General features: G+C 36.0%; 1 protein-coding gene across 1 annotated transcript in view; it reads left to right on the top strand.

Annotated features, from left to right (window-relative positions):
• Positions 1-16,966, top strand: part of LOC136037077 (T-box transcription factor T-A-like) — a 53,601-nt gene that overhangs the window by 26,423 nt on the left and 10,212 nt on the right. Inside the window, exon 6 of the mRNA XM_065719530.1 lies at positions 1,866-2,024. Coding sequence (XP_065575602.1) covers positions 1,866-2,024 — 159 coding nt within the window. The remainder of the gene's footprint in view (positions 1-1,865; positions 2,025-16,966) is intronic.

Genomic DNA, 16,966 nt, shown 5'->3' with positions numbered 1-16,966 from the left:
AACAAAATGGCTATTTCAAAATTTTGATCTGTGGACTTTGGAGAAAAAATGAGTGTAGGAGGGGGCCTAGGTGCCCTCCAATTTTTTGGGTCACTTAAAAAGGGCACTAGAACTTTTCATTTCCGTTAGAATGAGCCCTCTTGCGACATTCTAGGATCACTTGGTCGATACGATGACCCCTGGGGAAAAAAAAAACAAAACAAAAAACAAACCAACAAATAAACACGCACCCGTGATTTGTCTTCTGGCAAAAAATACGAAATTCCACATTTTTGTAGATAGGAGCTTGAAAATTTTGCTATAGGGTTCTCTGATACGCCGAATGCGATGTTGTGATTTTCGTTAAGATTCTGTGACTTTTAAGGGGTGTTTCCCCCTATTTTCTAAAATAAGGCAAATTTTTTCAGGCTCGTAACTTTTGATGACAAAGACTAAATTTGATTAAACTTATATATTTAAAATCAGCATAAAAATCTGATTCTTTTGATGTATATTTTAGCATCAAAATTCCGTTTTTTAGAGTATCATTTACTATTGAGCCGGGTCGCTCCTTACTACAGTTCGTTACCACGAACTGTTTGATGAACTTAGTTCTGATTGGTGTATTATTTTCAGTTGACCAATGATGGACCCTTATAAATTTTTACGCTAAGGAGTTTACACCACGGAGAAATAATGTGATACCACTGTTAGTCCCTAAAATTACATAACCAAACAAACTATGCAGTTTTCAAGCTCTAATTTTCTTCACTATTGAGGTAAAATCGAAAAAGTGCTCTGATTTTTTTTTTAAAGGAAAGAGAAATTCAGTTCATTTTTAGGAAAATAAGGTCAATTTTTTGCTATTAAATATTAATTTAAGTTTCAAAAATGTAGCTAAGATTATATTCTCGATTCTCCCGATAGCAGTACATCAGAAACAGCGTACACGAACTAAGTAAAACCAATATTATGGACATGACTGTATGTCAATCCTATAAATTGTCTTTGATGGCAAACTTTAGGGGAAAAATATTTGACCCATCGATTTCTTTTAGGCTGGACAAACGATAAAAACAATAATAATATCAATAAATTCATGACCCACTTAAAGAGCCACCTTAGAAGTAGAGTACAAAATGAAGAAAAATTCTAAGTCCTCCCCTCCTCCCAAGAAAAAAATAACAGCTTATCTCTAAACAAGATAAAGAATAAAAAGATCCAATGAGAATATTCAGGGGTATTTATTCAATCGAACTTTGGTACAACATGAATTTACAATATCAGATAATTTTACTAGAATACCGTCAAATATGCATTGCTCATGATGTTGAACAGACCAAATTTTTCTACTCTAAAATTCGGCGAGTAACTTTGGCTAGAACAAGTTGATTATAAGAATATAAGATAACTTATTTTATTATTGGACACCTCCCCCTCCATCAAAATAAAGCAATATGTATGTGCCTGAGTAACGTAGTCACAAATTACCGATCCTTCATTCCAAACGGCAAAAATTCTCTGTTCGGTCCTATTAAAAACATAGAACTATATGAGACAGAATCTACTTATTATCGTTGTGACATTCCTTAGCAGCTTTCAAATTGATATTTCCGTCCACATTAAATATTCAAACAGAATAAATAATGGTTGTATGTTGTTTAATCCTTGCATGTTTAATCCATATTGTATTTCTTACATGAGAGTAGCCGAATATTCCTTTGCCATGGAAAACAAGCTTTATTCTTTCTTATATCCCATCCCTTTACCAAATGGTCAGTTGTATCTGTCCAGCCAGCGTTTTCCTCAAATATGAACTCCACATTGTGTTCGCATGATATCTTAAACATGAGCCTTATTAATATGTGACCTCATTCCTCTTTCAGATAGTCAACTATACCTCTCCAGCCAACATTCTCCTCAAATGTTTACTCCACATCGCGTTCCCTTGGTTCCAGCAGCTAGACCCTCACTCGCTATGAAACACGAGCCTCATTCACACAGACAAACGCCTTATCCACAACCAGGAAAAAGAGTGAGCACTGGTGAGTATTTAATGTTTTTGCTTAAGAAAAGTTAAAATAGTTTCTCAATTTATGCAATTATTTCTTGCCATAGCCACTTGCAGAATATAACTGTGTTTAACCCTATTAAACCTTTACCTGAGAAAAATTAATCTGATTAAAGAATCAATGGACTTATAAACAGCGGTAAGACCTTTTTTTGTTGTGTCCTCAGGCAACTCCAAGTATTGTCCTCGATATTTTCAGGGGAAAAAAATTGTAGAAAAAAAGTGTTACACCAAGCTAGGCCTCAGAAGCATTTAAATTCAAAGATTTAGACTGTCTTATAACTTGTGAAGAGATTGTCCTTGTCAGTCAACCTTCTAGGGCCAAAAGTAAAGCGGTTCGTCCCCAAACAGGGTGAAAGAATTTCGTAATGAAAAATTTAAAAGAAATGGGAACTTTTTTGGGAGGGTGCAAAGAGAGAGGCTTTGAAGAGATTGCAATTAAGGAGGGGTGTGCGTAGCTGTTTTGACTTATTAGTATTAGCAGTAGTGGCAGTAAAGGTAAAGCTTGGCAGTAACGGTAAAGTGGCAGTAACGGCAGTGATATAAAAATATCACGTAGCTTGGTTGTAAAAGGGGAGGTAAGCTTATTTTCTTAAAAAAATAAAGGTTATAAAATGATTAGAAAGGAGAGGTAACAAACAGTGGTGTAATTTGATAAGGGACAGAGTGGGCAACTGCCCCCTAAAGACCTCATTTTGCCTCCCCTGACCTCAGTTTGCCCTCTCCCTAGCTGAAATTTAGTCTTCTGCACCAAAAAAAAATGTCAAAACAAAGATAAGCCTGCATGATTCAAGCATCCAGAGAAACAGGTCAGTTTTCTTGAATATATCTTTGCCTTTAGGGTATTACCCGGCTCCTTTTTTTCTTTCACGGTCATTTTCCCTTTTTTTGTAAAATTGGCTCCATCTTTACTCTCCCCCCCCAGGATTTTGATGAAATTACGCCACTGGTACCAAATTATAAAAATTCAGCTAACACGTTGGTAATGCCCGGAACAAAGGCTTACCATAGCTACGTTTGAAGCTTTAGTAAAACTAGACAGGGATTTTGTTGCTCTATGAAGACAATCTCTCTCCCATGTAGAGATTAATGACCAAAACCCTACAGAAAATGCGGTTTTCTCTAGGGACTAGAAGACCAGGAGATTCACTGTAATATTTTTGAAAGTTGGATATAATTATTGCCAGGGGACACGAAGGAGGATTTTTGCTTGTTCTTGAGCGAGAGTCTAAAATTTGAGAGCCGGAGTTGAATAGCAGAGTCCATTTTGTCCGCTATGCTTTCCATGTCTCTGTTTTCGAGTTGAGAGCTCTGTTTAAGGAGGCAAGCAAGCTAGCAGCAACTTCAAAATGAAGTTAGACTATGAAGTGAAGGTGTTTAAGATACACCACAATTTCAAGGTCTCATTCCGAAAACATTTCCTCGTAAAAACAAATGGGAACACCATATACACAAAAGAGAGCATTTTCTCACAGATCCAAATTTGCTGCCATCTTATTTTACTGGCCATTTTTGTTTACGACTTCGGTTCAGTCCGTTAGTTCATTTTCTGTTTTTGGACTCGGGTACGAGACAGGGTCGCCAAGTGCCGGAGCCTAAAAAGGCGCAACTAGAGGTTAAAAAATAATAGTTTTGGTCAAAAAAGAGCAAGTCAAAAAATCTTGCGCGTATCGCTTCTACTGCAACCCCTCTGAGGTAAAAAAAAATTAGAAAAGTATGCAAGCTGGCAACCCTGCTCCTTAGGTTAAACGCGCTTTTGACGATGTTGCCAAATGCTGAGGTTTAAAGCGAATGAAATATGACACTCAAAAAGAGTGATTTTCCCTCTTCCACATTCCCTCTGAGGTAAAAAACAGAGCTCATTTCCTACGAAAAGTGTGCACGTTGGCAACCTTGGTACAAGAGCGCTATTGCACGTACCTTCTAAAATGCAAAAGTTCTCTCATTGGTAAGATAATTGGAACTCTATTCGAAAACGTATTGAGGTTTTTTCGTTAATATATTAACGAAATTTTTTTGATCTCATCTGCTTTTTCCGTACTAGTAATTAATATTAATATTAAGACTTGCTCCAGTTGGGTAGAATCAAACAGCTCGTGGTAACGAACTGTAAGTAAGGAGTGTTGCGGCTCTATAGTGACTGAAACTCTAAGAAACAGAGACTTGACAACAATATATCATCAAAAGCATCAAAATCTGATGCTTATCAAGGTTTCAAAATCTCATATATAAAAATGAGTAATTCTGAATTTGTTTGCCAGAAGCAAGATCACAGATGCGTGGTTTTTTCTAGGGGTGATTTTATCAAACCAGTGATCCTAGAAGATCGGAGGAAGGCTCATTTGATTGGAAATCAAAAGTTCTGGTTCCATTTTTAAATGACCAAATATATTGGAGGGCATCTACCCCCTCTCCGACGCTCCTTTTTTTCCAAAGTCACTCGAAAAACAATTTGAAATAGGTATTTTGTTCAGCATAGTCGAAAGATCTAATAACTATATCCTGAGGATGGCTTTACCCCCCGCAGCCCCCGTGGGGAGCGGTTGCGAGCTATGAAGTTTGCCTATTCCTTACACATACTATTGGCTATTGGGAAGTATACAACTGTTTTTTCGGGGGGGGGGTATTTTCTGGTGGGGGAAGGTGGTTTATGTGGAAGAATCTTTTGCTGGAGGAATTTTTCGTTGGGGAAGGAAATTTTCCATTAAGGGGAAGCTGTATTTCCAAGCTCTATTTAAAAAACTGTAAGAAATTAAATAAAAATAACAAGTTTTTCAACTAAAAGTAAGCAGCAACATTTAAACTTAAATCTAACAGGAATTATTACATATATGTTGCCCCCCCCTTCTCATTACTTTTCTCTTTAAGCTAAAGATGCTTAGAACTTTAAAAAAAGTTTATCATTTTAATCAGACGGACATTGTTTTTCAGGAGTCATTTTTAAACAACTGGAACAAAAAGTCAAACTTCAGCATTAAGAGCAAGGTATTGAGTAGTAGGCAACCCTCCTCATATACGTAAATAAAAAACAAGTTTTTTCAACTGAAAGTAATGAGCAATATTAAAACTTAAAACAAACAGAAATTGTTACCCCCTCCTCAACACCTCAATCGTCACGCTCAAGTTTTTCGGCACTTTAAAAAAAGCTACTTGTTGCTCTAACTAAACGACCCTTGTGTTTATACTTTGAATTTTAAACTTTATCGTAAAGAGCGAGGTATTGAGGTGGCGGCAACCCCTCTTATACAAGTAATAATTTCTGTTCGTTTTAGTTTTAATGGTGCTCCCAACTTTCAGTTGAAAAACTTGTTTTCTTAAACTCTGAAAACTATTTATTTTCTGATCGTTTTTTAGATAGCGCCTGGATATATGGCTGAACCTACATGGAAAAATTTCCCTCCCAAATGGAATATCCTCTGGACAATTCAATCCTGGCAAAAATTTACCCCGGACAATTACCCTTAACATCTCAACGATTAAAATTGAATCGGTTAAGAGAAAGCAAGAAATATAAAGAAATTTCTTACTGGAATTCTGGAAAATTCCCCCAGTGTAAAATTTCCTCTGAAACTTTCACCCCCAGGAATCTTCCCTTTCCATGGAAAATTATCCCCGTGCATAATCCCCCCAGCAGAAAAATCGTCCTTCCCTCCCATCCAAAAAAATGTATGCATACTTCCCAATAACAAATATTATGCCTAAATAGTTGACAAGTTTTATGACTTAAAGACCTTTCCCCAGGGCCTGTGAGGGGTCATGTTATTTCCTAAACCATGGTTATTGGGCCTTTCAACTATGCTCAAACAAATAGCAATCCCAAAATTTTGATCGGACGATTTTGAGAAAAAAGTGGCGTGATAGGGGGCCTAGCTGCCCTCTAATTTTTTTGGTCACTTAAGAAGGGCCCTAGAGCTTTTCATTTCCGTTAAAATGAGGCTCCTCTCGACGTTTTAGGTCCGCTGGGTTGATGCAATCACCCCTGTGAATAAAGTAATAAACACTCATCCGTGATCTTTCTTCTGGCGAAAATTCCACATTTTTGCAGATGGGATCTTGAAACCTCTACATTGGTTCTCTGATACGTTGAATATGCTGATGTGATTTTCAGTCAAATTATATGTTTTTTAGGGGGGCATTTCCCCTTTTTCGAAAATCAGACATATTTTCTCAGGCTTCTGGCTTTTGATGGGCAAGACTAAACTTAATGAAACTTATATATTTAGAATCAGCATAATAAGCCAATTCTTTTTTCATGAATGAACTTTTTTTTCATGAATGAATCAACTCTTTATTTTAACTACCAAATTACAAAAACTATAAATACACACAACCCGTCCGGGAAAAGGCTCAAACAGTCTGATGTTGGACGGCTGCAATCCTCTGATTCTCAACCTAATTAATTAAAAAACAAAAATTAAAGAAGGATAAAAACACTCTCACTCACTCAATTACCCCTTAATACCAGAATATACATAAATAAAGGCTAACAATAATAAAAAAAATTATCTCCCTACTTCTAATAAATAAATAATACTCCCAATAAATTTTGACATATCTATTGGTATCAAAAATATCGTTTTTTTAGAGTTTCGGTCACTATTGACCCAGGGTGAATCTTGCTAAGAGTCGTTACCACGAACTATTTGGTAATTTCGGTTCGTTTAAAGTTTTAATGTTGCTCTTTACTTTCAATTGAAAAAACTTGTTTTCTTATTGTTTATTAGATAGTTAAAACTATTAGCTTAATGATACTAATTGGCTCGATTTTTGTCAATGAAGTTTTCCGTTTCAGGTAGCATAGCCAATAAAACATTTCTGTAGATCTCTGTTGCAGAAAATCCTATGTAGCCTTAACAATGATAGCATCTTGTGAATACGTATCAATACCCGCGATCGGTACTGCAAGGTTGTACTTGTTTCCACGAATTCTGTATTGCAACTTTGTCCTTGGCTACTGTAATTCATAAAAATAGGTTCCATCGGGTATATGGAAAAAAAACCTCTGGAGCCATTGCTGGTGCATAGAGCGTCGAATCGACGTTCTACTTATTTGGCCTGAAGGACAAATAGCATTATTGTCGCCTGGTAGGGGGGATCGATCCCTGGACCTCGTATTACCAACCAGGAAAACAATCCACTGTGCTACCGCTGGGTTTGCATCGGGTAAATAGTTTGTTGAAAATTAGTTACATTTACACAAGAAAATGGCAAATTTATCATAGTTTTATTGAGTTAGGACTAATGATCTCTACCATTCAGAACAGCAAGGGCGCACCAGTGGATTAGTGCAGTCTTGCAATAATCATGGGATCTCGCAAGGCTCATCTAACTTCACATTAAAATGCTGAAATTTCCAATGAAGACAACAAATTTATTTTTTACTTTATTTAAGTTTCTTATTTATAGAATGTCTTAATTATTACTTCATTAAAAATATGTATTTTCTTATGTTTTACGACTTTAGGGGCAACCTTTATTTGTATTTAGCATGACAGTCTTCTAAACTTATGCAATAAAATTGCTTAAGTTTTGCAATCAATACGCATACAGAATAGAAGAAAACGATTTCTTTCATTCAAATATTATTTTGCAAATATGCTCATACTGATTCGTGTTTAAAGCAGCTCATTAAAATGCTTAAATTAGCAAGAAGGTGTGATATTGTGGTAGACAAAATTTGGTAGCTCTTGCCTTAACTACTTTATACCGGACGTGGGGTTTTCGGATCTTTCCTGGTTAATTTGCTTAAGTAAAGATGGGTGTAACCCTCCCACTAAGTTTACACATTCTGTAATAAGTCAAGCTGTGTTGCGTCATGAAAAATACACTGTTAAATAAAGTGATGTTAGATTGAATGCAACGGAACATGTTGAAACAAGCGTATAAGATGGGTAATGCACTCCTATGGGGTGTGTGTGACTTTCAGCAAAGTGGCATCGGGCTGTACGTAGGACTTGGCTTCAAGGGGATAGTCAACGTGGAAAAAATCCTTTTTCTGGTTTTTATACTCATTGCTTTTGCCTTGTTTGTTCATTGGCATTACAACGTGGCTCTGAGGAAGTGCGACTCCGAAGCTGCAGACGGCTCCTCAGTCTTTTGAATGGGGCTGTGGCATAAATATCTGCGAGCAGGCGCGCACTTTCAAGAAGTAAGATAAGATATTTCAATATCGCTCCTTATGTACAAATAAGCATAAAGCAAAACAAATTGTGGCCACAATTCCAACCGTAATGATAATTTCAAACCTTGTCGTCATGTTCTTTAAAACAGTTCGTGGAAACTGTAAGTAAGGAGCGACCCGGCTCAATAGTAACCAAAACTCTAAAAAAAACTCTATTTTGGTACCAAGAGGTACATCAGAAGAATCAAATTTTTTATTTTAAATATAGAAGTTTCATCAAGTTTAGTCCTACCCATCAAAAGTTACGAACCTGAGAAAATTGCCTTATTTTCGAAAAAAAAGCAATACAATATAAAATATAACAGTTATACAATCTTAATTAAAATCACACCATCAGATTCAGCGTATCAGAGAGCCCTACTGTAGAGGTTTCAAGTTCCTATTTGCACAAATGTGGAACTTTGTATTTTTGCCTGAAGAAAGATCACGGATGCGTGTTTATTTTTTTTTTTTTTCCCAGGGGTGATCGTATCGACCCAGTGGTTCTAGAGTTTTGCAAGAGGGCTCATTCGAACGGAAAGCAAAAGTCACAGTGCTCTTTGTAAGTGACCAAAAATTAGAGGGCAACTAGGCTCCCTCCGTCGCTCATTTTTTCCAAAGTAACTGGATCAAAATTTTGAGACAGCCATTTCGGTCGGCGTAGTCGAAATATCTTATAACTATGTATTTGAGGACGACTTAATCCCCCACAGTCCCGGAGGGTAAGGCTTCAAGTTATGAACTTTGCCCATCGTTTACATAGAGTATTTATTATTGGTAAGTTTACAGACGTTTCCAGGGGAATTTTTTTCTGGCGGGGGGGGGGACAAGGGATTGGGTTACATTGTAGGATCTTTTCATGGAGGAATTTTTCATGGGGGAAGACAATCTTCATGAAGGAGGCGCTAGATACCCCAGCATTATTTAAAAAACGATCAGAAATTAAATAAAAAAAAACAAGGAGTAACATTAAAACTTAAAACGAACAGACATTATTACGTATAATAGGGGGCTAGTCCCTTCGTCAATACCTCGCCATTTATGCTTAAGTATTTGATTAATTTCAAAAGAGCTATTTATTCTAATTAAACAGCCTTTGTGATTCAGGGATCATTCTTAAAGAATTAGAATACAATTTGAACTTTACCGCAAAGAACGAGGTATTGACGAGGGGGTGAACTCTCTTATATTATGTATATGATTAAGTTCACCCCCTCGTCAATACCCAGCTCTTTACGCTAAAGTTTGAATTTTGTAAAGTAATGGCCGATACAAGCAATAATTCGTTTGTGTTATTTTCCAGCCAATCTTAGCATTTAATTTCGCACTTAGCTGCTTCATTGCTATGATTTTTATGTGACAATAAACCAAAGATATTGTATTTAAGATATATATAATTATATATATATATATATATATATATATATATATATATATATATATATATATATATATATATATATATAAACAAGTTTCTTCAACTAAAAGTAAGAAGTAACATGAAAACTTAAGACGAACAGAAAACATTACGTATATGATGGGTTGCCTCTCCTCAGTAGCTCGTTCATACGCTAAATTTTCTTTTTTAACTTTTAAAAGAGGCTATTATTCTAATGAAACAGGCTATGTGATTCCAGATTCATTCTTAAACTACTGAAACAAAAATCTAACTAAAGTTATTATAAGGTTATTTATTAGTTATAAAAAAAAATTAAAATTAATGTACAAATTTCATTTTAATTATTCATGTACGGCGAGCCAAATTTAAAACCTGCATTAATTCAAAAACGATCAGAAATTAAATAAAAAAACAAGTTTTTTCAACTGAAAGTAAGGAGCGACATTTAAACTTAGAACGAACAGAAATTATTCTGTATATAAAAGGGGCTGTCCCCTCCTCAATGCCCTGCTCTTTACGCTAAAGTTTTGTTTTGTTTTAAAAAATAGGGTTCGGACAAAGAGTCAGAGGGAAAAACGATCTCTATGAAGATTACAAAAATTATTACGTACATGAGGGGATTTGCCCCCTCGTTAATATCTCGCTCTTTACGCTTAAGTATTTTTATTAATCTAAAAAGAGTCATTTATTTTAATTAAATGACTTTTGGGATTCAGGGGGCATTCTTAAAGAATTAGAACAAATTTGAACTTTAGCGAAAAGAGCGAAAAGAAATCCCTCATATTACGTAAGTGAGGGAGTTTTTTCTCCTCGTTAGTACCTCGCTCTTTACACTAAAGTTAGAATGTTTTGATAAACAATGGCCGCTATAGACAATAATTTGTTTTTAGTGGCTTCTTAATTATGGTTGTTATGTGATGATAAACCAAATATATTGAACATTCTTGGCTGGTGGTTGTTAGTAAAAAAAAAGTTTTTTCCGACTGAAAGTAAGGAACAACATTAAAACTTAAAACGAACAGAAAATTATTACTTATATGAGGGGTTTGTCCCTTCTCAGTACCTCACTCCTTACCCTATTGTTTGACTTTTTGTTCAAATTATTTAAGAATGACTCCTGACCCATAAGGACCATTCAATTAGAATACTAAGCCTTTTCCAAATTCACAAACATTTTAGCGTAAAGAGCGAGGCACTGAGGAGGGGGCAACTTCCTCGTACACGTAATAACAACAAAAAGAATAAATTTGAGAAAACTGCGGTTCAAACAGTTCGTAGTAACGAACTGTAATCAAGGAGCTGTCAATACTATCCAAAACTCTAAAAAACAGTTCTAAAAAGAAAAGATTTTGATACCAATAGATTTATTAAAAGAATCGACTTTTTATGCCAATTTCAAACATATAAATTTCACTAAGTTTAGTTTTATCCATCAAAGATTACAAGCCTGATAATATTTTCCTGATTTTAAAAAAAAAGGGGAAAAAACCCACCTAAAAGTTAAGTGATATTAATGAAAATTGGATCATCCGATTCAGTGCATCAGAGAACTTTACTGTATAGGTTTCAAGCTCCTATCTGCAAAAATGTTGCCAGAAGAAAGATCACGATGCGTGTTTATTTGGTTTTCTTTTTGTTTTGTTTTTGTTTGTTTTCCCCAGAGGTGATCATATCAACCCAGTGGCCCTAGAATATCAGAAGAGGACTCATTGAAGGGAAATTGAAAGCTCTAGTGCCAATTTTAAGTGACCAAAAAGTTGGAGGAGAAATTATGCCACCTCCCCCACCACTTTTTCCTCGAAATCGTCCGGTTAAAATTTTGAGGTACCCATTTTGTTCATTATAGTTGAAAGGCCTAATCACTATGCCTTTGGGTATAAAATGACCTCCCCCCACAGCCCCTGGGGAAAGTTAATTAAGTCATAATATTTTCCCATTGTTTACGTAAATTTCTTGTTATTGGGATGTTTGCATGCATTTTTGGGCGGGGAAGGACAAATTTTTTGCTGAGGGTTTTTTCACGGGGGATTTTCTATGGGGAGGGAAGTTTCCAGGGAGCAATCTTATCAAGGGAAATTATACATTGCAGGCCTTCCTTGCATTTAGTTAATTCTGGATAGAAAAAATGAAACTAAGTTGAAAAAAAGTTTTCCAAATGAAAGTAAAAAGCGATATTAAAACTGAAAACGAACAAAAAAGTATGCACCCAATAAGAGGTCTTGCTTTCAAACACTTCGTGGTGACAAACCGCAAATAAGGAGTGACCCGGCTGAATAGTAATCGAAACTCTATAAAACGGAATTTTGATACCAGGTGATACATAAGAAAATCGGTTTAATATGCTGATTGCAAATATATAAGTTTCATTAAGTTTAGTCTTACCCATCGAATGCTACGATTCTGAGAAAGTATGTCTGATTTCAAAAACAAGGGGAATACACCCTTTAAAAGTCAAAGAAACTTAATGAAAACCGTACCATCAGATTACCTGTATCAGAAAACTTACTGTAGTGGTTTCAAGCTCCTATCTGCAAAAATGTGGAATTTTGTGTTTTTTGCCAGAAGAAAGATCACGGACGCGTTTTTATTTGTTGGCTGTTTTTTGCCCCAGGGATGATCGCATTGACTTAGTTATCATAGAAGATCGAGAGAGGGCTTGTTCAATGGAAATTAATAAGTTATAGTACCCTTTTAATTGACTAAAAAGATTGAGGGCAATTAGGCCCCTTCCCATGCCTCAAAATGGTCCAATTAAAATTTTGAGATAGTTATTTGTTCAGGATAATTGAAAGGCTGAAAAAATATGCCATTGGAGATAACATGATCCCACAGCCCCTGGGGAAAGGTCTTCAAGTCATAAAATTTGCCCATTTTTAAGTGTAATATTTGGTATTGGGAAGTATGCATGTATTTTTTGATCCCACAGCCCCTAGGGAAAGGTCTAGCCCTAGGGGATGGTTTTTTATGGGAAATTTTACACTGAGGGCATTCGCCAGAATTCCTATACGAAATTCTTCGCATGTCTTGCTTTCTCTTTGCCGACTCAATTTTACGCGTGGAGATGTTAAGGATAATTGTCCAGGGTAAATTTCACCAGGATGGAATTATCTAGAGGATATACCTGTCTTTAGGAGGGGTTTTCCCGTAGAGGTGGAGCCAGATTTCCTGGCGTTATTTAAAAAAATGGTAAAAAATTAAATTAAAGAAAAAACAAGTTTTTTCAACTGAAAGTAAGAAGCAACATTAAAACTTAAAACGAAAAGAAATTATTACGTATATGAGGGGGTTGCTCCCTACTTTAACACCTCGCTCTTTACGCTAAAGTTTGAATTCCGTCCCAGTTCTTTAAAAACGACTCATGAAACACAATGTCCGTCTAATTAGAACAATATAAAGCCGTTTTAAAAGTGCAAAAAACCTCTAGCGTGAAGTGCCGGGTGATGACGAAGCGGAATTAAAGTGGAAGTTCGATTCTTTTTCTGGTCTTACGTTAAGTAAAGGACTTGGGAAAGGACTATAAATATTATATAGTCCTGTTTATTTTCTTGGAAGTTTGTTTACAGTAAAGTGAAATTAATTTCCCCGAATGTTTGCCCCGGGAAACAATTGTTTCAACAAACTACCTTATAACACCTGGCACAGCGCAATATTTTCCGCCTACTCAAAGACATTTGTCTTTTAGGGCCAATAAAACTGCACAATTAATTTTAAGTTTGAACGGAGACAGATTTTCTTATTTTGGTGCCTATAATAATAGTTTGTTTAAACCAAAGAAAGCACAATAAATACATCTAATGGAAATACAGTATGTAGTAGAAAAGTTTCAATTTAGTCGCTATCTAGGATTAATCTTTTTAATACTGTTGAAATCAAAGGGTTTACTATCAAAGGGCTCTCAGAAATCTTGTACACCAGGTGGTACTTGTCAAGGGTGATTGAACTGTGCCAAGCGTTTTTGAGAGTATGCAACGTGTGGTGGAAGTGTGCGGCACAAGTAGCGTTCTAAGAGGTACACCAAGCTGCGGGAAATCAGTCCCCCCTCGGATGAAATGAATACTAACCACTCAGACTATTAAAAAATTATCAATATGATAAAATCATGAAAATTCAAATTATTATAGTTAGCGTCCATTTCTTAAATCCATTTGTTATTGATGAAAAAAAATATCCGAACATCTACGTTTTCACATAATTTTCTAGAATATTCGTTTCATTTTTGTTTGTCTACTGTTTTATTTAATTTAACCCTCCTCTCTTCTTTAAGCAAAAAATGGGGAAAAAATTAACCTCCTTCAATTGGGTGTCAAGAGGTCATAAGAAAAAAGTTAAAGGAAAAGGAATCTATATGGGAGGGAGTCGGGAACGTAGCTCTGAACAGAGCGGGTTTGAGTAAGAGCGTATAGTAAAAGTTGGTCTCTAGCAGACTAGCGCTGCATTGACGATTGACGTCTCACCAGTAGGGATAGCACCATCATTTTTCAGTATTATATTCCAAATACTCCTTTTTAAGACAGGTGTAAATTTTGGGGATGAATACCCCCCCCCCCCAGATTTTTATGCTTCTTCTAGATTTTGAAAATACTTCTTTAATGGTATTTTCAAGAAAAATTCCTTTTTTGGTTATTCCCATTGAATATTTTTCAAAAACAATGAATTTTCCCCACCCCTAGATATCGAAAAATACATTCGATCCCCCCCCTCCTGCAGGATCTTTGTGAATTGATACCATTGATTTTAGTATTGATAAACTTGTCAGAAACGTAAATGTAGTGTTACTATTCCAATAAATTGTTTTTTTGTTCTTTATTTCGCTTTTTTTCTTGGATTTAATTTGATAAAAATGAAGGTATTCCAAACAAATTGTTTACATTTCTTAATACTGCCTCAGATCATAATGTCGCTTTAAGTTTTTAAATATGAGATCAAATATGCCTTTTAGTGGTGAATTACAGAAAATAATGAAGATAAGAAAAGAATCATTAAGAAAGCAGGAACTATGGCTCGATCGACACGGATTTTGAGGTACGATATCGATTCTGATAGATTAGTATCGTGCCAATACGACACTGTTATAATTTGCCGATAAATTTCCCTCCGGAAAAAAATCTTACCTTATGTTCAAATCCTGCAATCTGTGCTCATTTTCATGCTCATGGGTCTGTTTCTCCCTGGTCTATTACACGGCAAAGTACAGCCTCAGTAATTCACTGTGGATTCCAAACAATGCAAACAAGATTTATTTAGAAAAGATTTTGAAAAAAATAAGAACCAAATACATTTCTAGTCTGGACAGATCATAATAAGTCCAGTCCAATTGGGGTAACAAACTGCGAGTAAGGAGCGACGCGGCTCAATAATAACCAAAACTCTAAAAACTGGATTTGGATATCAATAAACGTATAAAAAGAATCGACTTATCATACTGATTTCAAATATTTAAGATTCACCAAGTTCAGTGTTACCCATTAAAACCTTCTGAATTTTCTAAAAGTCAAGGAGTGGTAGTGGAAATCACGCCATCAGATTCAGCGTATCCAAAAGCCTTATTGTAGAAGTTTCAAGCTCCCATCTCCAAAAACGTGGAATGTTGTAATTTTTTGCAGGAAGAAAGATTACGGATGCGTGTCTATTTGTTTGTTTGTTGTTGTTTTTTTCCAAGGGAAATGCCATCGAACCAACAGTCATAGAATACTGAGAAAGGGCTCATTCGAACGGAAAGTTGGGGTAACATAACCCTCTAAAGCCCCTGGGAAAGATTTGTAAGTCTTGAAGTTTGCCCATTGTTTACATATAGTATATGTTATTAGAAAGTATACAAACTTTCTTTTTTGGGGGGGAAGAAGGGGTAGATTTTTCTGGGGAATTTTCTTTTGCTGGCGATTTTCCACTGGGGAATTTCAGTGTAGGGGGAGTTTTCAGGGGATGAACATTCCAGGGAAAATTTTACGCTTGGGAAATTTGCCAGCATTCCCATACGATATTCATTTTATTTGTCTTACTTTCTCTTTGTCGACTCAATTTTAAATCTGGAGAATGGTCCGAAAGGATTTTTGCCTGTTTGGAATTGTCTAGAGTATCTTTCTGAAGGGGGGGGGGGATTTTCTACGGGAGATGGCCTTCATGGGGGTATTTTCCATAGGAAACGAATTCTCCAGAGAGAATTTTCTGTGGGAGAAACTTTCCACTGGGGGGGGGGACCTTTCCATGGAAGAGGGGATTTCCAGAATGATTGTAAAAACAGAAGTTAAAGTCTTTTTCAAAGGAAAGTGCGCTAAGAAACAAATGTTTTCACTCGGAATCGTCCGTAAGAAATTTTCCTTGGGGAATTTTCATCTAGAATGGAATTGTCTGGGGGGAATTTTCTTTGCGGGGGAGGTGTATTTCAAGTGGAAATTACTTTCCATGGAAGAAAGGAATTTACATGGAAGTGGAGTTGGATGTCCCAGCATTATGTAAAAACGACCAGAAATTAAATAAAAAAAAATATTTTGCTTTTTCATCTTTGAGTAAGGAGCGACATCAAAACTTAAAGGACAGAAAATATTATTATATGAGGGGGCTTTCCCCTCCTCAACACATCGCTCTTTACACTAAAGTTTGACTTTTTGCTCCATTTTTTTAAGAACGACTCCTAAAACACGGCCATTTAATTAGAATCCTCAAAAAAAACTTTAGCGTAAAGAGAAAGGTATTTAGGGAATAGCAACCGCCCCCAAATAAGTAACAATTCTGTTCGTTTTAATTTTGACGTTGCTCCTTAATTTCAGTCGAATCTTTTGTTTGGATACAGGGGTGCAGCCAGGGTTTTAAGTTTGATTGGAGAGGAGGGATTTAAAGAATGTGTCAACAAAATAGTCCAATATGCCGCCAACAAACGCTGACACATAAGCAAAATTTCCAAGGTAAATTTTCCGAGGTTTCGGCAAGTGACGTCAATAAATTGCAACTACCCCTCCATCCCTTAGCTGTGCCCCTTACTGGATATCATAATTTTAGTCGATTGGATCTTCCATCATCCATGGATCATCCTTGGATCATCCATGCAAGTGGACATGCATTAAACAGAAATGTGTGGTTTATTGTATTCTTTTTAGTTGTTTTGGTAGAAGTTGTACGTTCATATATTTTGAACATTACTGCACCAGGTGTGTATTGACAAGTCTTGACAGCAAATATACTTCTTACTTCATTTCACTGTGGTGTTTTCTCCACCATGGTCAGACTTGAGCTGGTGGCTCCACCCCTATGGACAAGAAAAAATTCCCTGGGGAAATCTGGCGCCATCTTCTGGATAATTTGCGCATTAAAAATAATAAATAAATAATCTAAAAAAAAATCGGCCGATATTCGATATTTC

The sequence above is a fragment of the Artemia franciscana genome, chromosome 2 (genome assembly GCF_032884065.1).
Source record: "Artemia franciscana chromosome 2, ASM3288406v1, whole genome shotgun sequence".
Taxonomy (NCBI): domain Eukaryota; kingdom Metazoa; phylum Arthropoda; class Branchiopoda; order Anostraca; family Artemiidae; genus Artemia; species Artemia franciscana.
This window is presented reverse-complemented; position numbering and strand designations above follow the sequence as displayed.